The 23,451-nt window shown below is 29.1% G+C and overlaps 1 protein-coding gene across 1 annotated transcript in view; it reads right to left on the bottom strand.

The window, feature by feature from the left end:
* Positions 1–23,451, bottom strand: part of Nox (NADPH oxidase) — a 705,004-nt gene that overhangs the window by 197,381 nt on the left and 484,172 nt on the right. The window contains exon 3 of the mRNA XM_075361037.1: positions 23,300–23,394. Coding sequence (XP_075217152.1) covers positions 23,300–23,394 — 95 coding nt within the window. The remainder of the gene's footprint in view (positions 1–23,299; positions 23,395–23,451) is intronic.

The raw sequence follows: 23,451 nt of genomic DNA, 5'->3' as shown, positions 1-23,451 counted from the left end.
AAAATACGCATTAAACAATGTTTAGATCGATTTGGCCTATATATGTCGAAAAAAATTCTGCTTACACGAAAAATAGAAAAAAAATAGGGGGAATAATTTAATACTTGTAATAGGATTTTTACTCTAACTACAACTGCGGGAAAAAAAAGAACTAAAGATTAGTACAGATTTTTTTCTATTTGTGTCTAATTTTTTTATTTTTTTATTTGTCAATGTCTCTATTTTCTTTCTAACGATCTGCATTTATCATATGTATTATAGCACAAATACCATCATGCTATGCTTAGAAATCCCTTAAAATTATCGCATACAACTTAAAAACTATGGTGAATTTATATGCAATACTGTATTAAAGCAGCTAGAGAAAATACAATTTCATCGACTTTTATATATTTTTTTTACGATCATTATTCAAATAAACAAACACAAAACATTATTAAACAGTACAGCATATAACAATAAAATCAGCTTATAATCTTTGAGATATTGATTTTAAAGCAACATTTTTTAGTACCTTTAGTTTCAAAATGAACATCGGGGTTTTAAAGCTATGTAATATTTCTCAACTTTTTACGTACATTGATTAGTTATCCATGAACTGAAAGAGTAACTTTAACAGTTTTAGCTGTGCACAAATTCTAAAGCGTACAGATTATGGTTTGCGTGTTAGCTTTGTAAATGATATGATGCACCGTGACGATGAAGAATTTCTTTACTGTGTTGTATTCAGTGACGAATCAACATTTCACGTTAAGGGAAGACTAAACACTCACAATCTGCGTATCTTGGAATCAGAAAACCCTCATGAAATACTGCTCTGTGAACGAGACTTCCCACAACTGAATCCTTTTTTTGCTGTATCCCGACGGCAAGTTTACGGTCCATTCTTTTTAGCAGAAGAAAGTGTGTCTGTAATGAACTATCTTGATATGCTACTACTAAGGCTTTTTTCTCAACAGCAATACGAACGACAGAACTTATTTGACAAAAAGATGGTGAGCCTCCTCACTGGCATAAGGCTTACGTGATTGGTTGAATAAAGTTCTCTCCGATCGCTGGATTGGTCGTCGGGGACTAGATAACAGAGCTGGTTTTCCGTGGCCTCCACATTCGCCCGATCTGACCCCGTGGGATTTTTTTTCTCTGGAAGTTTATAAAGGATGAAGTGTCTCTGTCACCGTTACCAGCTGACCTACCCTACTTGAAACACAGGATTGAAGAAACTGCCGCATCAACTATTCCAGACTTACTGATTTAAAGTATGGGATGAACTCTCCTATCAACTTGATGTGTGCCGTGTGACGAATAGTACTCAAATTGAACATCTATAGAAAATACTGTCTGAGTTGCTCTTTGATTTCATGTATAATCTATTGATTTTGCTAAAATTTAATAAATATTTCCTAACATTCATTTTGAAACATATATTATAAATAATCACGTAATACAAATGGAAATGCATAATGATTGGGCAAAGAATAAATTGAGAAGCTAGCTATGCAAGATGATAGACTGTTTTTTTCAAAATATCTGATAATCATTTCTTACATTAGGCTCGATTTTTTCTGGAGGAGGAAAAATCATAATTATGTAACTGTAATAAAAAATGAAAAAAATAAGAAAGGAAAATAAGCAAAAACATTCAATGAATTAAGAAGTTTAAATCAATGTTTAATAGCAGTTGTATTAACTTAATTGGATTTGAACCTATGTCCATCATCACGAAACAGTTGATTAGCGATTATGACGCTAACCACTCTTCCAACTGTTAAATGGGCGAGTGTTTATCTTTCAGTTACACGTTTTTATTAAATAACTTTACTGTAACGAGCGAAAAACAAGGCTCTAACAAGTACCTCGTTATTAAATGCATTAAGATTTATTATTGCTAGGTGTTATTATCAAACATGCTGCATCGCATATAAACTATTTCTTTAAAAAAATAATTAAATACAATTACTGTACTATTAAAAAATGAAAAGCAGAATTTTTTCTCCATAATCTGATCTTAATCACACTACATTCAACTCGTAACTCTCAATTCAATGAGCTTGCTTTTCTATTACTATTTTCATTAACACATTTTACCTGATGCTTCATTTTTATTTTAAATTATGTTTCTTTTTTCTGTTTAGCCTCCGGAACCACTGTAAGGTATTACTTCAGAGGATGAATGAGGATGATATGTATGAATCTAAATGAAGTGTACATTACATGTAAGGAAATGAAAGCGTCTTTTATGGTATCAGGTCGACCATTCCCGAGATGTATGGTTAATTGAAACCCATCCACCAAAGAACAACTGTATTCACAATCTATTATTCAAATTCATGTAAAAGTAATTGCCTTTACTAGGATTTGAACCTTAGAACTATCGACTTCCAAATCAGTGTTCTAAGGTTCAAATCCTAGTAAAATATATAAAACATTTTTAAATATCTAAAAAATATTTACAGCACCATATATTTATTAATCTATTGAACAAAAGCATCAGATAAAGACTTGGTAAGCTTTAATAAATATAAACAACGTTTATCATGTATAACATAAATATAAATGCTTGCTTCACAAAACAAGTGAAAAAACATCCATTTCGATTGTGGAAAACTACTGTTCAAAATAAAAGAATCTAAATTTTTTTTTGTATTATTAACGATATGATAATTTATTTATTTTTTTTAAATCAACTTATTCATTTAGCTGAGAATGGTTTCCTCATAATGTTTTCAAATTTTTAACACAACACTATGTTTTTATTCCTAATTTATCAAGTGATAGTTTCTAATGAATTAGTTTATTGCATTAGATTGTTTTATAAAATTCTTTTTATTTTCGGTGAAGCCCTCTCTTCATATTCTAATCAGTAGTGATTTATGTATGAAATTTATTTATTTTTTTTATGACTGTAAGCTACAAAATTTATTTTCTGAGAAATAGGTTTCGCATCTGTTAAAAGCTTCCAAAATTTCTATAACATTTTTTTTTTGTTTCACAAATCCTGTATTTACAATCAGTTCCGATTTAGAAACCACAAGTAAATTGCATTACAAAAAGCACTTGAAGAGGAGTTTCCACGAACGCCCTCAATAAAGCTTACATATACAAACAAACATATGTATATATATATATATATAAATTCAAGAGATCACAATAGTCTAGTTAAGAAACAAACCAAAAAAGAAATCCACAAAATTATTAAACAATAGAGACAGATAAACAAAACAGCAGCATAACAAATTCATGGAAAGAAATAGAAGGGCGTTAGGCTTCTCATTAAGGTTTAGTAAAGACGTTTATCACATGTCTAATAACGTACCAGTTCAAGTGTCATTCAGCTATCCAAAGTCCAGCACGTGTTGGCATTTCAGTCGCCTGACATCTTTCTTCACTGTTGTCTAGGAGATTAACCGCTAGAAAGTTCACATGACTGTCTAATCGCCTTTTAGTTAAACCGAACCGTTTCATCTTGTCACGAACATTAACACAATCCAAAATAGTCGTGAATTTCCTTGTTTCGAGCGAATCACGGTGTCTCTGCAATGGTTGTCATCGACTTGTTCGTTGAATAATTTAAACGTTATTACTTATGCACGTCGTGCCCAGTAGCAACCCGGTTTTCGAATCAACTTGTATATCAAAGGTTTACTGGACAACGATAGATGCGAGTTCTTACCTAACAACCAATAAAACCTCTTACACTTGGCGTTAATTTGCTAACTTTTTTCTATCGCGTGGTACTTTCACGTTAAACAATGATCAAGCTTGATCAATGACCAATGCACCAAACCCAGTCCGATTGTAAGATGATGACCCCTTCTAGCTGGACTTCGGGCCAGACTCCCCACCTTTTTAAACATAATATGACTTAACTTAATCGGATTTACTTTTATCCTCTACTTTGATAGCCACTTACCGATCAGATCTAACACCGATTGTAGCTTCGTTGAGATAAAGTGCGGGTCTTCATCAACGGCCAGTATCGCCAGCAAACGAGGCGACGGTGAGATTACCCGAAACCGGTAAATCCGCAGTAAAAATCGTATAAAGGACTGGTCCTAAGACAGAGCCTTGTGAAATCTCTGATTTGATATCAAAGAATCCAGATAACTCACCGTTGCATTTGACCTGGGAGAAGCGCTCATCGAGATAGTTCTGTAAGACCAGGCAGAATGGTTAAGGAAGGCTGCGTTTATGGGGCAGAACAGGCAGCCAGACCTTGTCAAATGTCTTTTGCACATCCAAGTAGGCCACCGAACAGAATCCTTTCTTCCAGGTACTGTTCTAGGATATTAATAGCTCTGCGCGATTGCTCAACGTAGAATGCTCCCCTCTGAATCCAAATTGATGATTCGGAATACATTTTTCCTATTCCAACGTCGACTACAGCCTTCAAAGAAAGTTTCTTAAATAACTTTGATAGAATCGGCAGGAGGCTTATTGACCTGTAGGAAGATACCTCGTGGGCATGTTTACCCGTCTTTGGAATCATGTTTACTTGACACTGATGTTTCTATTCTCATTGGAGTACGACTTCCGAAGGATACTATTACAGGTCCGTAATGTACTAAATATATTTAAAAGCCTATAATATTTTTAATCTTTCTTAACTCACAATTTTCTTCTGTTTCGTAGGTGCATGATACGGAATAAAATTACTTGAATATAAGTATTACATATTTTATTTGTTATATTCATTGTTCTTGTTTTCACATATTCTTGTTTTTTATTACTTTTTTTGTATTTCTGTCTTTTATAAATTTCCTTTAAAATTATTTTACAGTTAGAAGGAAAGAAGAATTCTATTACTAACATTTCTTGGGTAATAATAACCAACCTCCTTATTCTTTGCCTTAATATAAATTCTATCATAAATGAAGCTTAAAGTGTATAAAATAAATTAATACATAATATTTAATTACCGTTATAAATTATTTACAAAATTAATTTATTTCTACCGTATTTTTATTTTTTTATTGATTAATACTTTTTTTTTAACGTTTCGGAAGAATAGTTGATTATTTATCTTTTTTAAGTGAATAAATTTTCAATAAAATTGCGTTATTAAAAAAAAAAACAACATACATTACGAAGAAGTTTTATAATAATCTTTATTATTGTACTGATTAAAGCGCTTTCAATTAAGTAACTTTGTAATTAAGATAATTAATTATTTAGACTTCACAATGGTGGCTATATTTTTAAACGTTGGATATACCTAACCGGATTTTATTAGAAATCTTGTATGCTTCATTTCCTTTTTTTATTTACATGTTTGTAAATATTTTTGATCAAATTTAAAATGTCTAATTATGTATGATGTACGATCGATAAGATGCGAATTTTATTATACTTAATACATATATAGTCACTTAAAAACCAGTATTAAACTAAATTTATATACATACTAATTTAATTGCAAAGTGATTTTAAAGACAACATGAACTGACATCATCTGAACTGTTATGTGTTTTTTATTTATAACCACCTTGTTAAAAAACATCGATCTTAACCTAATGGTTAAAATTTATAACTTTTAAAAGATTACTTAATTATTGAAATTTAACTGCGGCGGCAGTGAAATCAGTAGATCATTTTGGTATAATACTACAATATGGTTAAATTACCCTGATTATTATTATTTTTTTTTATGAATGAATAAAATATCGTCAGATCATTTTATTAAATATTTGTGGTAGGCTAGAAACTATTTATGAGTCAATAAAATAGTATTTAATTTTTTTTTCAATTTTATGAGTTTAATCTAGTAAATCTTTTTTTTTATTATTAATATTATTACTATTAAAATAGACGTGTCATAACAAACTGGAACAGATTAATACAACCTTTCCTTTTTTACAACAGCCTACAATTTATTAGTTTGGAAACTCACCTTATTTCAACATAACTTATATTAGCCTTGTCACGTTGTTAATATGTTATATGTATAGAGAAATGAAAACTTACTACAAAATACATTTATCTAAATGAATTACTTTTTTCTTATTAACACGATTATTAATTCTACAGTGGTTCAAGCTCTAACACGTAGATTGTCTGACCTCAGGGACCGAGGGCTGTTATTAGTTCATCCGTAACTGTTTATTATGAAAATATAAGCTACACTAGGCCGCTTATTTATTTCTTTATCGCCAAATCTGTGTTAAGTATTATATTTTATTTATTATGATTTGTTGATTATTGTAAGTAGCAGAATGTAGGTAAATTAATAGCATTATTATACATATCATTTTCTGCGTCTGTTTTTAATCTTGTAACATACGAAGGTTAGATCAAGTTGCTCAGCGGTTAGCTGACCACTTAAGATTAATTATTTCGTGTGCGAAGCTATAAATATTTATTCTAAAATCTAAATCGTACTGTGAATAGTATACTAGCAATATTATTTTTGTAACAATCAGTATAACATTTTGATATTAGTTTATAAGTTCAAATTCATGATACTTCTCAACTTCTCACGGCCTCATAAGTCTTGTGATATTACTTGAGTTTGTTGATTACCTGAACCGGCCATCAACTTGCTTGAAAGATCGTAAAATTTATTATTACTGTAATAAACTTATAATTTTATAGTTTAACTAGCGTTTACTCTTTAAAAAGTCAACGGAATTTAAATGTTAAATTGCATAAAGTAAAACTATTTTCAAAAAAATATTTTTTTCCTTTTCAATAGTCTTTGAACGTCTTTTACAATAAAAATTATAAAAAAAACTAATACGTAATTTTAAATATCATCATCTGCAGCGATTACAGCATTATATAATTATCTCTTCATGGTCATCATAGAATTATTACTATAGAATCTGTAATAACAAATTTAAAAAAACAAAAAGTAATAAAGGTTTTACGATATCACTGCGATGAATGTAAGCGTCTTCGCCAGATTTCATACTGTTAATGAAATCAATCGTTAGAAGCAATTTTTAATTTAAATTAGAACTAAGAGTAAAGAAAAACAGCACCCCGACTATTTTTAACAGAAATCATTAACATGAAAAATTTTTACTTTTACAGAATCGTTGGATTTAGCTAAATTTCAAACGTCAGCCTATTTCAAAGTAATTTGAAAGTATAATCGTTAAAAAAAAAATAAAGAATAAAATATTTTCGTATAAAAATAAAGTAAAATTAAAGAAAAACAACCAAACAAAAAATTGGGTTTTAACCTTATAGAAATTTCCTTGTGTGAGAATAGGAAAAAATGTTTTAATAAAAAAAGTTAGTGAAGCGTTAGTTAAAATTCCGAAAGATGTTTTATATAAATTAAACTTAACAGTTTTTTGTTTAAGAATGACGCCTTTTTTAACTCATTTTTATTTAATTTCCATAAAATTATTTCGTTTTCATATTATCAGATACAGTTTTTGATTTTTGGTAAGACCAACTCTAGATGATCCAATATTTACTGTTTACTACATTAGTATTCTGTTTAAAAAAAAAATGGTCAAAAAGTGTCATCACATGACGAATACATACACTCGTTCACATTGACACAAATACTGTAGTACCCGAGGGATATTGTGGATGATGCAAAACTTCTTCCTTTTTTTAAAATTTAATCAAAAAAAATTGAAAAAAAAACCAAATATTTCTTCATGATTTCGTATCTGAAAAAGATATACTAAAAAAATAAGTTTAAAAAAATATAACCGTTTATAATAATTCTGTATTAATTAAAAAAGAGGCTTATAGCACGGGCACATATAGGAATAACAGAACATTATTTGTTTGAAACATACACAGACTACGTTGAAAACACTGGCACGGCGCCAATGTTTTGACATATTATTCATTACTACCGGAACAATGGTCTATACAGCTACCTACTTTTTTATTAATTAAATTACTTTCATCTTTGACCGGCAAATATAACACTGTCTGTAACTAATTCAAAAATAATTATCCATCGACTTAAGTTTAATATGATGTTTAAATAACGGAAAAAAAATTAGGAAGAAATTTTAAAATCTTATTTTCATCATTCATTACTTTATACTCATGTAGATCATTATACTAACATGAAATTATTATAGATATTGATAGCGAGAGAAAAGTCTAGTAAACTCAGCAGACCGAGTGAAATTTTATTTTATTTTTTTTAACAGTGTACGCAAACAGAATAGACTACCCGTAAACCACAATAAATTCATCTTCCATCCGTTATTTTGATCTTCCTTATCTTTCAATTAAATTAAAAAACCGAATGATAAAAAAAAAATAAATATTTGTTTTATTTAATATTCTATCACATCAGACTTTGTGTCCAGTGTGATGATGTCTCCAGTGCCATTAATCGGCTTAATGGAAAGTCAGCAGCTGGGATCGATAACATACCACCTTTTATTATAAAACGATTATCTGATGTTTTGTCTTCCATACTGGCCGAAATTTTCAATTTAAGTTTGAGAATTGGGTATTTTCCTAGGACATGGAAGAAAGCTAGGGTCACCCCATGCATAAAAAGGAGAATGATTCCAATATAAAGAACTTTTGTCCCATTTCTGTGTTAGGTGTGATGCCGAATATACTTGAGATTTTTTTCTGTGAGGTCTTCCGATCATCCATCGAACCTAATGTTGCTGTGGAGCAGCATGGATTTTTATGGGAGGTCAACTACCTCGAACCTAAGTACGCTTCTGAATACCGTAGGTCCAGCATTATTTGGCCAGGCACAGGTGGATGTAGTATACCTGGACTTCCAGAAAGCTTTTAATACGGTTCCACATAATCTTCTATTGCATAAAATGGAAAAAATAGGTTTTCCCTCTTCGCTAGTTAAGTGGACCGCTTCTTACCTTACGGACCGTTGCTCAGAGTGCGTTTTGATGGCTCCACGTCACATGAATTTCAAATTGGTTCTGGTGTTCCTCAAGGATCGAACCTTGGCCCAGCCTTTTTTTATTTTCATCAATGATATTATAGAGCCTGTTAGTTGTTTTGTCCTAATTTTTAGCTGATGACATCAAGATCTATAGGAGGATTTCTTCAGATGCAGATAATCTGCTGTTGCAGAAAGCGTTGAACGAGGCTTGGTTGCGGTCTGTTGAGAATAGTCTTCCTTGAATCTTGGAAAGACGAAGGTCACTTTCACAAGGAAGACCTCGTGAAGACAAAGAAGAATTGGTCTCGTCATGTTTATTTTATAGACAACTCTTGCATTGAACGAGTTGAGGAGATGAAGGACTTACGGGTTCTTTTTGACACAAAGCTTTCTTTTATACGTCACATTGAAGCCATCACCTCATTGACAAGAAGAAATTTTGGTTTGTGAGATGGCTTTGTCGTCGTTTTATATTGATAAGCAAATGGCTATTACTGTATAAAACACTTGTTCGTCCTCTTGTTGAGTATTGTACGGTCATTTGGAACAGGGATCGTGGTTTCACTAACGATATGATTGAAAGCGTCCAGAAGCAACTGTTTTTTGCGTTGAGATGGAGGTCTCCTGGTCAATTTGATACCACTTCCTATACTACTCAATGCAGAAATCTGAACCTAGAGAAACTGGAAGATCGGCGAATTGTTTTCGATTTGAAGTTTGCTTCAGATCTCCTTCACGGTACCTTGCCGGAATGTCGGGAATTACAACTGCGGTTGCCAGTTCGGAACATCAGGAGCTTTAGGCCCTATTTCGTTAGAAAAGTTTCTGAGTGTTCTCCAATATTAAGATGTTTTGGTCTGGCAAATAGTCTCGCTGATTTATTCGATCTTTTTGCTCGTCCATCTATTGATGAAATACGTTGAGCTATAGTTGGTTACACTGACTAGGTTATGCTAGATGGTATATATATATATATATATATATATATATATATATATATATATCCATTTTTCATACTTATTTCAGTGTCTAACTATTATTAACCTTTTCCATTTAATCATCTTCTGAAATAATATTATAACTTTATATTAGTTAAAATAGTTTTATTCAGAATTATTTTCTATTATTGTTGCTTGTGACACCCTCCTTGATTACCTGGCACCTAGCCTCCTCTATCCATCTATGGTAATGAGGTTGCACGAGGAGTGATGGAGGTGCAACAGAAAAACTACTTATTAATAATCATAATTAATTTAATACTCTGGTTGCATTCTTTTTTTTATTAATTATTAATTCTTACTATTTTAAAAATGTAATATTGTAAAATTATGTTCTGGTTTTGTATATTATGAATTTTGAATTGTAAAATACTAAATTGTTACCTGTGTAATTATAGTTATTATTATTTGTTAATGTGATAGATATCAGTTATTATTATTATTAAAATTGTTTTTGACTATTTTATTAATATTATTTTTATGATTGTGTACAGATTCATAACTTGCATTTATTATTATGTATATGTAAATTTGCTATTGATTTGTAAGATTGTAAAGGCGGTGGTCTGATTTTCTTGCTGTAAGTTCGTTTGTTGAATTATGTATTTTTTTAAATTTTTTGTGAATTGTGACTTGAAAGTCACAATTATTATTTCCATTGTTGTGAATATATAATTTATTATTAGCATTGCAATCCGAGTTTTATGCATTTTAAATATTGTGTTTGTACTTTATATGTGAATTGTTGACTTATAACTATTGTAAGGATATCGTAATTATTGTATATGTTTTGTGTAATATTGTGCAACATACGAAGGTTTTCTGTAGCTGTTCAGTTGCTCGAACAAAACAAAATAAATAAATAAATAATTACAATTCTTATTATAAGTACTTTAATCGAAAATATTATTTATTAAAATGCTTTCCTGAATATATGAATTTTTATGATTTTCAGTACAATGCAATTTAAATTTTTTAATCAATATATGTTTCAATTATACAGTGTCCCACGAAGAAACGGAGAAACTTTCAGGACATGTTCTACTGGTGAAAATAATGAAAAAGGTCATATAAATATAGGTCTGGAAACGCTTTGTTTTCGAGTTACAGATAGCGAAAAATTTCGCCCGGATTTCAGCTCTTCTAATAAAATGAAGTCCTAATGTAATTTTTGGGACCCAATTTAAGGAGTAAAGTTGGTGGTTTCTCATGTAATTTAAGCTGCGAAGTAGGAAAAAGCAAGTCCCAGAGCTGTAACTCGAGTAGTCTTTAAGATATCCGACGTAAAACATAATATCTGATGTCGAAGAACAAGTTTTTTTTAGGTTTGTAGTATAATAGCTTTGTTAAATGACTAATAAATGCGAAAGGTTTAGTAAAATATTTGTAGAGAATTTAATTCTGAGAAAATTAATTTAAATACAGCCAATAAAAAATAAATAAAAACTTTTAAAAATCGTTTTTTTATTAAAGCAAAATAGAAGGAAAATAACCATCGTATTATTCTTTTTATACCTAATAAACATTATTATTAATAGCGCAAAACAAAAAAAAATATATGTGGATGCCACATAACTTACTTAAACGCCTATTAAATTACATATACACATTTTTTTTTAAAATGAAAACTACATAAAATTTTATTTCATTAATAACTTCTGAAATTTTTTCTTATTTGTTTTTGTTATTATTGAATTATTATTTATCGTAAAGAATTTTTTTATAATCAGAGGTTAATAATTATTAATAAATCATTATATTTAAATTAATAAAAAGATAAAATAAAAAAGAAACTGAAGTCCGATTCGAAAATATGTGCCTATTTGTAAGATCATCCAAATATTTCATTAATTAAAATTTTATTTAACTCTAACTCTGGAACCAATGAAATTAAGTATCACTTCTGATACATCGTTGAAAAGCTCTCAATGAGGCCTTATTATTGCAGTTAAGAAAAAGCCAAAAATCCAAATTTTGGAGATTTTGGGGTTTTTTTTTTGACTTTTGGTTCAATCGATTGCAATCAAAAGGAAAGGTGCACAACTAGATGTTACAGCAGTCCTAAACCCAAAATTTCAACATCCTACAGTTAATCGTTTTTTTAGTTATGCGAATATATACTTGCGTATGACTCAAGTATGTATTCGCATAACTAAACCTTGACCATCCCTGAATGAATTCAGGGATGGTCAAAATGGATATTTCCGTTGAAATCTGAAAACCGAAATTTTTCGCGGTCACAATACATTCTCTACTTCATACAAGGAAGTAAAAATAAAATACATGAAATGATAAAGTAACTGTAAGTAAAGTCGGTTTCTCCGTTTCTTCGAGTGATATCCTATAAAAATAAAGGCTGGAAAAGTTGTTATACTTTCCTGGCATTATTTATTTTTTCGTATGTAGTGAAAAATAATGATACATGAGAAAAGTTTAAAAAATTAAAACAAGTTTAAAAGATATTTTTAAACTTTGATCAGCCCCTTCATCCCCCAACATTGGCGCAAATATTTTTTTTGGCCCACTTCCACCACTACTACTATTCTTAAAATGATGTAAAATAATTTGGTTAAAAAAGATGCAATAAATAAAAAGAAAGATTTTTCGATTTTTGGGGAAAGGATAGAATTTAGAAGGATTATTTTTTTAAATAGTAAGATATGCATGTACATATGTACTAATATAAAGTCTGGTTATGTTTGCAATATTTTGAGAAAATTGACTCAAAATTTTTACAAAAAAAAATTGCCCTAGACGCAGGAGTTTCTGGGCCAAATTTCAACAAAATCGGTTTATCCAGTCAAAAGTTATTAAGCTTCAAACACATCAACACACGTACATACGTACGTACGAACATTACCTACCATTTTTGTTTTTGGAGTCCCTGGATCATGACACATCAAGAAATGTAAAAAAATTCATACCCTTTTTTTGACTGATTACCATATTTTCTTTCTTGCAGTATAGCTCTAGAGCTATGACGTCAGGAAAATAAAAGTAATCTGTATTTTCGTAATGTATTCCGAAAGATTGCTAAAATACATCTCGCCAAAATTTGATATACAGTCGGTCAGTAATATGTTTAAAATAAGTAAAAAATATAAAAAGTTTTAAAAACTTTCAAATTATTAAAAAAGTAATTATTTCGACACATTACTTAATAATGAAATGTAGCATAACTAATAAAAACTGAGATTATAAATAAAATATTTAACAAAATAAAATGAAATATACAGATAAGTCAATGTTATTTTCATTTTTTAATACATAACAAAGTAGACTTTAATATTCTACTTAATCACCTGAAAATGTTTAATGCAAAAGTCAGAAGGTAATATATGATAATGCTAACTAATAAATATCAACATAATTTTCTGTATTTATAGATATAAATAACAATGCTAATATGCGCTACATCATATCTATCTATACACCTATATACAGACTTTTATGACCATGTATTAAAACTGATTAAATTACTGATTTATAACACTGATAATCATAATAAAATTGAAATGAGATTCAACAATAAGTGCTTAGCTGGTTTCAATGAATTTTGGTTCCAATGAATTAATAACTTTAATATCTCTGTAGACGTAATGAATTCATCGGGTCCAAGTTTTATTTATAAGCGCATCAGCATCTGATTACATTCTAGTCTGATCTCTGGTATTACACAACATAAAATCAGTTAAATTTTTAATGTGAATAAGAACATAATCTTTCAATGTGATTTTAATTGCAAATTCACCTTCTGTTCTAATTCATCGATTGTGATAAAACTTTTATAAAAACCATCGCCTGTAGGTGATACCTTTTTCTGTACCAGTCATGATAATAAACTAATATAAGTCATGCATTTACTTATACTACTGTAATTAGTTGTTTTTATTTTTGTTTTTTTAAATAACAATTTGTATTTTTAAAAATTAAAAAAGAGAAGAAAATGTTTAAAAAATTCTATACTGGATTATCTGTTTTAGTCTTTCTTGATCTAATAATATTCATCCCTGCCTCGATAATATTTTATTCAGAATAAAGGAAACCGAAACAAATGTGGTAAGCTAAATCGGTAGAAACTAGTAGAAAAGAATATTGTATGTATATAGTTATTGTAATTATAAAATTGGGACGCTCAAATTAACAGTTTTGTCGGACCAATGGTTGATACTAAATGCGAACCCGATAGCTTCTCATCCATTTGGGTACTCCTGCATTTTATTGATCATATCTGAGCAACTGTGTTTTTTTAAAAAGAAAATTAATTAAAAAACAGCTATATTTTATTGCAGCCACTCCACGCGAGTGGTAGCATTTCGGCCTTTCATCCAGAGGTTCCGGGTCGAATCCCGGTCTGACATGACATCTTTACACGCTACAAAAATCGTCACTCATCTCATCCTCTGAAGCAATACCTAACGGTGGTCCCAGAGGTTAAAAACGAAAAAAAAAAGTATTATGAAATAATTATAAAATCGTTACTCTTCAGCTGCTATGCCGCTAAAATACAGAATCCAAAACTTCTGGCTTCATTTTTTAATTCTGAAATCAGTGCTTAATTTCTTTTTAAGTGAGTTATTCAGCTAAAGTAAATAGAAATAATCATATATTCATTATAACACTAAATTATTACTGCATGTACTCTGCTTTAGGGTACTACATTAAATTTCGGCTGAAAATTTTTATGGGACAATCCTGTACGATCAAAAGTAATCTGAGCAAGGAACCCTGATTTCATTTTATTTCGTATGGTGTTATATGATCACTAAAAACCGGTTGATTAAAAAAAAACTTCACAACTTTAAAAGCATATACAAATTTACTGATTTAACTTACAGATTCAGTTGAGGTTTCCATTTCATAGAAAAACACATCAACTCTTTCACCCAACATTTACTTTGGTTCGGTATGGCTTCCATTTGCAAAGAGATATACAGTTTAATGAAACCCCCACCGAATCTTTACGTTATCTAAAAAAAATTTATATATTTTATATGCTTTTAAAATTTTTGAATTCCATTCTGAATCACCCGCTATATTGTGACATTTAACTTCGATTTTATATTTTAAATTTAAAAATTTAAAGTTAGCAACAATGAATTATTTTCGTGATACAATCATGAAAAACAATTTTTTTAATTAAAGGAAAACAGCTAATACAGCTTTATAACGCTTTAAAACCAGTAACTTGAAAATCCTAATTAGAGTGGAAAATTTCAGGAACTTTTATCCCTTTACTGAAAAAAATTTATGTAAGAAGAAATATTTCAGCCAAATATCTAAAAATAAATTTTTCCTATTTGAAAATTAATATTAAATAAAAACCTTGAAAGTGTAATTTAAAAAGAAATTAACTGTTTTTTTGTAAGAGAAATTTTCAGCAAAATAATTAGTTATTTTACATAAATTCACTCTCTTGGTGGCCTTATTAAATCTTCAGATTATACATTCTAGAATAGCTCAACAATTTAGTTGGTCACGCAAGCCTCTTCAGTAGTTATTTATTATTACCTTTTTTTTTATTTACTTCATTTATTTTAATTACAATGTATAGAGAATTTTTAATAATATGTAAGTGATACCAATAATGAAGAAATTTTTTCTAGCAAGTAGTTTTATTATATATAGTGCTAGCTTACGTATGTAAGAAGAAGTGTGTGACCTTAAATGAAAAGACTCTTTACTACAGAAAACAATCTTACAAAAAGTGTTAGATAAAATGATTATGAGCATATTTTCTAAAATTGAAGAATATATTTTTCATTGCAGTTTTCAAAATGAAGCAGATTAATCAATTGAGTAAACTGAATACTTCTCTATGTATTCAATTTTTAGAAGGAAAATTAGCTTTTTTATGAAACAGGATATGATTGTGCATTTTGTTATTTTGTTCACGGATTTGGAACAAAATTTATTATTATATAAAAAAGGAAGGAGAGTACGTTTAAAAATATCAAATTTTGCTTTTATTTGTAACAAAAAAACAAACATTTTATATTAAAATAAATACTTTATTGTTTTATGATCCTGTTAGACGTATTTGACCTTAATTTTCAAAATAAATACAAGCACAATATAGATAAAATCAAAATACTAACAATAATATAGTGTACTAATAAATACACAGTAAAAGTAGTTACTTATCACACGTTAAATTTTAATCTTAAACTTTTACTTTGCGTGCTTATTACTTGAAAGAAACAGGAAGAAAGAAATACAATAAATTTCTCCATTCAAGTGTCAATATTTTATTTAAATTAAAGCATATAAAATTACGTGCTAATAATAACAAATTAACGTTTCATTTCGTAACATTATATTATTAACAATTCTAAGCTTAAGATATCAATCGCAATTAAAGAGTACAACGGAAGAAATGGAGCTTTGAAAAAATGGAATCGAATAACATTCGTTCTACTTGGAAGAAAATAATTGTACTTGGCACGGAACATTTTCTGTAACCGCAAAAGGTAATAATTTTCTAAACCACAAAAAGTAGAATCACATATTACAAATAACTCGTTAAAATTGTAACCGGTCCAGAATTGGTTTCAATAATAACTGCCCGACAATAACAATAATAATAATAATAATAATAGTAGTAACACCATCTACGCGGCCGAAGTAGTATGCAACTACTGCATGAATCTAGGATAATCTTTAGACATTACTGAGAAGAGACATTACAACATCAAGAGATATACAAGCTAAAAAAAACCGTAACTTTACAATACAACCGATTTACTAACAATATTAAACCTTGAATAAAAAAATCACTTATTTTAAATTAAAATAATTTCTGGAAGAAAGTTTGAAATGAATTTGTATAATTTTTTCTGACATTTTTATAGAATTTTAAATATATTTAAGAATCATCATTATTATTCTACCTTACTTCCTTATCTAAAAAAAAAAAAAAAAAAAAAATACTTTTTTTTCTTCATCATTGTTATTCTACCTTGCTTCCTTATCTAAAAAAAAAATACTTTTTTTCTAAGTTTAGATTACATTAATCATGACATAAAGATTTATACACATTCAACCTTGCAAAAAGGTACTGTATCCTAAATTAAGTAAAACTTACTTGGATGATAATAATTATTGTTTATATTACTATTTTTTTTTTTTAATTAAAAAATTTACCTTTAACCATTTGATAATGTTTAAAATTATTTTCACTACAATAAACACATTATTTAGTAAAAAAGAAAGTTAGCAGGTTTTAGTTGTTAAAATTTACAAAAAAACTGTAGTAATCAAAAAATAAAACTTTATGTGGGATCTACTTTAATGAACTTACTTTTTATATTTAATCTCCAAATTTTATAATTTACAGTATTATTGATTATAATCTAAAACGTACGAGCAAATAAAAGTTTTGAGACCTGGTACCCTTCAATAAGCAAATATTTTAATCCGGTTTTGAAAAATGTAATGAAGTCAACCTCTTTTATTTAAAAGCTACCAACCAGACTTCTAGAATATCTGAAATCTAAAGACCGATCACGCTATTATAATAATAATGTCATTTTGCCTAAATCTATATTCTTTTTCTTTGAGACGGTTAGAGGTATGAAATTCAAATTCTTATTACATATTTCAAGTTACATTTTAAATTAAATTTATATTTTTTCTGATTAAATTGTAAAATTCCCATTTTTGACGTGAAACGTCTTTAAAATCACACCGAAACATACGGATTCAAGAACAGAAATTTGTAACGTGAGAGAAGGTCTATATCGTCCTGCCTTACTAACTCCCTAACTTTTAGTTTCAGAGACGTAAATGTGGTGTCATTTTATAACTTGCATAGTAAGCTCGCCGATCCAACTTTGAGTTTGCGTCACTGACGAGTGGGTTGGTGGGGAGGGGCCAGAGCACAGATCGGCAAAAAGAGGCACTATTACTCATTTCCACTCAGTGTAGCTAACGACTTATACGTGATAACGCGAGATAGATCGATTTATCGAGATAAATTTGTCGATTTAACTTATAATAAGTGTATTTTGGACAATTTTTATGAGTAACAAATTAAAGTAAACATGTAAAAAGTATAAAAGTTCATTACATTTGCCTCAGTCCACGCAAAAGCCAGCCGGAGATATAAATTACGCATATCGTTGGAAAGAAGTTATGAGCCACTCACAGGTACCCCAATGCCCGGTGCCGAACGAGCGAGACTGGCACGGCGCGCTCAGTGAACGCCGACCGCGCGAGCACCTTTACTGCTGTTTAATATGCTTCTCTTACTTCTCATATCACAGACCAATGTTGAACTGTCGTCGAATATTTGTCGAAATAAATATCATGTACGATTTAGTGTCTGCTTTACGTTAAAATTAAATTTAATCGCAGTCAATGTCTCGTTTTTATTTCAATCTAATACACTGAAAGTGATTCGTTGACTTACAGATCAACCAATTCATCTGAAATTGGTCAAATGAAGGAACTAAAATTTTCTATTGGAGACTTTCAGGTTTGTTAAAAAAAATGCGATGATTGTTCTCCTATTTAACTCTACAGATAAGTTAGTCGGTCTGTAACTCGGAGGAACTTCATCCAAAGTTTGTAACGTTTCACGTTAAACCAACGGCGTGCGCTCCAACACAGCACAAACCGACTTTTCCAATTAATAATTCTACAAAGTCCATCAATGCCCGTGAACATAAGCCTATGATTTTATTACCAGCCATTTATAATAACCTCTTGAAAACTGTAAAAATTTTCATGAATCTATATGCAGTGGTTTTTAAAATTAAAATACTAGACTTGCGGAAAAGTGAAGATCATTTAACAGTGTTGTTAAATGATCAGATTCTTTTAATATCATCACAATTTTTACCTACTTCCCTACTACAAAATATCAGTGCAAAAATGTACAATTACCATTATCTTTGTATTGATCTCAAAAGATATATATGTAACTAATTTTAACCTAAGTAGATGCTTCACTTCTGTTTTTAGTATTCAATGTACGCTCTGGCATCTGGAGATTAGGTTTTGTTTTTACTCCTTTTTTTCTAACAGAATTTGTATTTTTTAGTTAAATGTTTAGATATTTCAGTATTTTTATAATATAATTTCATAATTTACTTTGCCATAAAATAACAAAATTATTGGTTTGAACTTTAAAATCTTCATTTATAAATCAAAACAAACATCATATAAATTACTTTTATTAATAATATTATTATTATTTTTATAGAACAATAGATATTAAAATATAATAATACGTAGTATAAATATAATATCATCATAGTAGAATTTTCCTTCTAAATACAACAAAATTAGAAACTCTTAATGTAAACAAAAAAACAAAAAAGTTTTAGAGAAATCTGAATCTTTCACATTATGACACAGTTGAAAAAAAACAAAGTATTTCTTAAATTTATAATATAACGAAAATTAATAAACTTTTTTGTTTAAAAGTATTAGTATAAAGTAATTTTGTAAAAAAGTTATCAGAAAAGATTTTTTCTTTGCACTGTGTTATAATTAACACAGTGCAAAAAAAATCTCGACAGTTATGTTTCTCTTAAACTGTTCTTAAATTTAAGAACGCCTTAGGTCAAGACGAATTATACACTCATATACATCTAAAAACGTAGCATAGAAGTCGATAAGATAAAAAAACGGAATTATTTTTATTAACAGACATTTTGAAGATAAATATGTAAGAAATAAAATTATTATTTTTTTTTTTTTTTTGTCTTCAGTCATTTGACTGGTTTGATGCACTTCTCCAAGATTCCCTATCTAGTGCTAGTCGTTTTATTTCATAAAATTATAGCAATTTGTAAAAATTAAAATGAATATTATTAAAATAAATGAAAAACACATATCAAATCACAGAACACAGATATTAGCTTCTGACAGTTTGATTTATTATATTTAAAACATTATATTATATTTAAACATTTGTAATTATACTTTTTCATGGGAGAGAGATTGTTAAAAAAAAATATTTTTTTTTTCTTTCAAACATCTTTAATACGAAGTGCATTTTATACAATAATGTATAAATATATTTTATAATAACATGACAAGAAATAAGACCTAGCTGCTACGAGTGTTCGGGTTCTGTTAATGAAAGGTTGAAAAACAATTTCCTATCTTATAATGTAGAATATATCGATAGCAGTAGTACGTCCAATGAATGTAGGAGTGAAATGATGTTTAGAACAGTGTATTGAATGAGTGGCGAAATAAGAGGGAGGGCAAATTGCCTCTACACACGTTGTATGAGTAGCCTGTAATGAGCCCGTTTGTTGCTAAATGATTCGTTTCAAAGAAATATAAAGGATACAATGAGCTATCGAATACAGTTTTTATCGGCATGAGTGGGCGTTTTCTTCTACACCTGTATGTGTGTATTCATGCATGCTTGCATGCACTACAACAATAATCGCTCCCACCCTTCCCTTAAGAGGGGTAGGGATCTTAAGTACATATAAAAATAATAAAACTCGCTTCTGTAATCTGAATCGTGATTTGTTTTATTTCTCACCTTCAGTGTATTTATTAGTGTCAAGGTTTATTGTCGATTGCTTACAGGCAAGTGATACTTTTTTGTAAAGAGAATTTTTTTCATTAGTCTACTGTAATTAAATTAAATAAAACTTCGATGGATATGTTTAAAGATACCCCATTGGAGTTTTATTTTATATATTTCATTTAATTAAAAATTTTTCTCGAATGTAAGACAAACCTGTGCAGTATTATACATTATTTTTACCTCCTAGGAACTCTGCCTTCATCCGACTGAAGCACATTTTACTTTGGCATCATAGCTCCTAGTGCTGTGTTGCAAGAAAGTATGATAATCAGTCAAAAAATGGGGTATGGGTTATTTTTGTCTTTATTTAGTTTTCATTTCTCAGAGTTTCATGACCGAAGGATTCCAAAAAAAAACACGAAAAAAATTCGTGTTTACGAATTTCGTACGTATGTATGTGTATTGGCGTATTTGAGACGTAATAACTTTTGACTGGATTAATCGATTTTGATCAAATTTGGCATAGACTCGTATATATGAGGCAAATTGTTGATAAAAGTTTGTGGTCAGTATCTCCAGAGGGTGAGGTAGACAGTTTCTTTGGGGTCAATTTATTTCAAAATGTTGCAAACATAATCCTACTTTATATTAAACTTAGTACATGCGTATTTACTTTTCTTACCAATTAAAAAATTTCCTACAAATTCTCCCCTTCCCCAAAAATAAATAACTACATTTTTATTTACTCCAAAATTTTAGCTTCTTTCTAAGAATAAAAGAAGTGCAAGTGACCAAAAAAAGTACCAAGTTAGCCTCAAACACTTACACAGATTATGAGTATAATGATATCAGTTAATAAAAATTTGATACGATTTTCTAGAGCGTGGTGTATTTTACAGGCTAATAAAGCCGGTAATTATATCGATAAAAGTTGACTTTATTTCTAATATATTAATTTATTATGTGAAAAGTGGAAATATTATTTGCCATATAGACAAACCCGATGATTGCCTTCATGTTTACGTCGGTCACGGGTAATTGCGTGATCAGCGGGGCGTGGCAAACGACACCGCAACTGTAAATAGCATAACTGCATTCATTTAACTTTATTATTAATTTTATTATATCTAGCTTAAATAAAACTAGTTCAGCAGATTAAATCAAAAAAATAACTAATTAATTATATAAAATGCGTAAAAATAATTATTAATAAAATTAAAATATTTAATAGAAAGCAAGCTGAACAGCTGCAAATTGCTAGCTTGATATATATATATATATATATATATATATATATATATATATATATATTCAGGATGATTCAGATTCAGGAGGAAAAATAAATAATTTGGGAACTGAAACCAGGGCTTGAAATAAGGAAAAAGTACGTATAAATATATGATTAAAAACTATTTGTTATCGAGTTACGTCTAGCAAAAACTTTCGCCCGAATATCAGTTCCCCCGGTGAAATGAGGTTATATTGAAATGGTAAACTTAATGGTTTCTTGTGATCTTTGACCAGAAAGATCCAAATAAACCAGATTCCAGAACTGAATATCCCGTAATTTTCATGATATTCACCGTAAAACATAAAGTTTGGTGACGAAAAACACTTTTTTTTAGGTTTGGAGTACAATAACTTTGCTAAATAACTAATAAATGCATAAATTATATTATGCAAACTTGTATAAAATTTCGTATAAACGAAAACAGAACAAAACTTAGAAAAAAATAATAATCTGTACAAATTAAAAACAAAACTAACTTTTTGGTTTTATAAAAATTCCAAAACTACTGTAAAATCTGTTTTAGTGATTATAACTTAGAGAACTATAATTGTAAACTTGCAAATATATATATATATGAGAACAGCAAACATAATTTGCAATACTCATATTTGATATTGTATATATTGATATATTTTAGATATTGTATATATTTTGGCTCAGTTAACATTCAGTATTAATTGATTCTTCTCAATACTCCCAATATTTTTAATTCCATCTACACGTGATATTCTAAAAAGCTGTTTGTAAATTCTCGTGTGAGAAGTATGCAGTTAGTTAGGTGGATTTCCCCCCAATCGCCATATTAGACAATTTATTTTGTAGACATGGTGGTTTTTGAGATAGGCTTGCCAGATTTGGTTTGATTAATTTAGGCTTGTGTCAGGATTGCAAGGCCATAGATTATGTACACCATGTCTTATATGTCTGCCGCAGGTATGAAGCTGAACGTAACGAAGTAGCTACAGAGCTTGCGAGGATCAATTCTGGTTTTGATCTGCAAGTTAATTGGAAAACCAAAATAAAATCTATTATCATGTAAAATACTAAATCTGATTTTTCAACAGTGGTTTTAAATACAGTATTCCAACTGTACATTTTTCTGGATAGAAATAAAAAAAAATATTCTATATTAAAAATAAGCGTATTTGTCCAAATTAATTGATTCACAAAAAAAAATAAGATTATCAAATTAAAACTAATGAAAAAACGAGCTGATGTACTGATCTTCATTAATATTCAAAATATTTTTATATTATTTGTGGTATGTACGTGTATTGGCGTGGTTGAGGCATAATAACTTTTGACTAGATAAACCGATTTTTTTTTTAATTCGGCACAGAGATTCGTGTGTGTATATATATATAAATGAGGCAGATTGTTGGTAAAATTTGGGGTCATTTTCTCCAGAGGGTGGGATAGTTAGCATATTAATAAATTAAACTAATGAAAAAACGAACTGTTCTGATCTTATTAATATTCAAAATATTTTTATGTTATTTGTGGTATTACATTAACCACAATATGTGTTAAAACATTAAAAAACAAATCCTTACACATTTTACCTTGTTACAAAAAAAAAAACAAATAATTAACATAAGTATACGAACTTATAATTAAAATATAAACAAACGCCTCTAAACTACAAAATTATTTATTAACTGTTATTGGATACTTACGTAAGCCGTTCCTTTAAAAATTCTATCCAGTCTTCTTGTTTTAGGTGACCATCTCTGTCTTGATCAAACAACTGGAATACACGTGATAATAGTTCCTGCAACAAAATTTGTTGAATATTAAACATAAAAGTAACCTGCAATATCTGTAATAT

The sequence above is a fragment of the Lycorma delicatula genome, chromosome 3 (genome assembly GCF_047948215.1).
Source record: "Lycorma delicatula isolate Av1 chromosome 3, ASM4794821v1, whole genome shotgun sequence".
Classification (NCBI taxonomy): Eukaryota; Metazoa; Arthropoda; class Insecta; order Hemiptera; family Fulgoridae; genus Lycorma; species Lycorma delicatula.
Note: the sequence above shows the minus strand (reverse complement) of the source record. Positions and strands in the feature narration are given on the sequence as shown.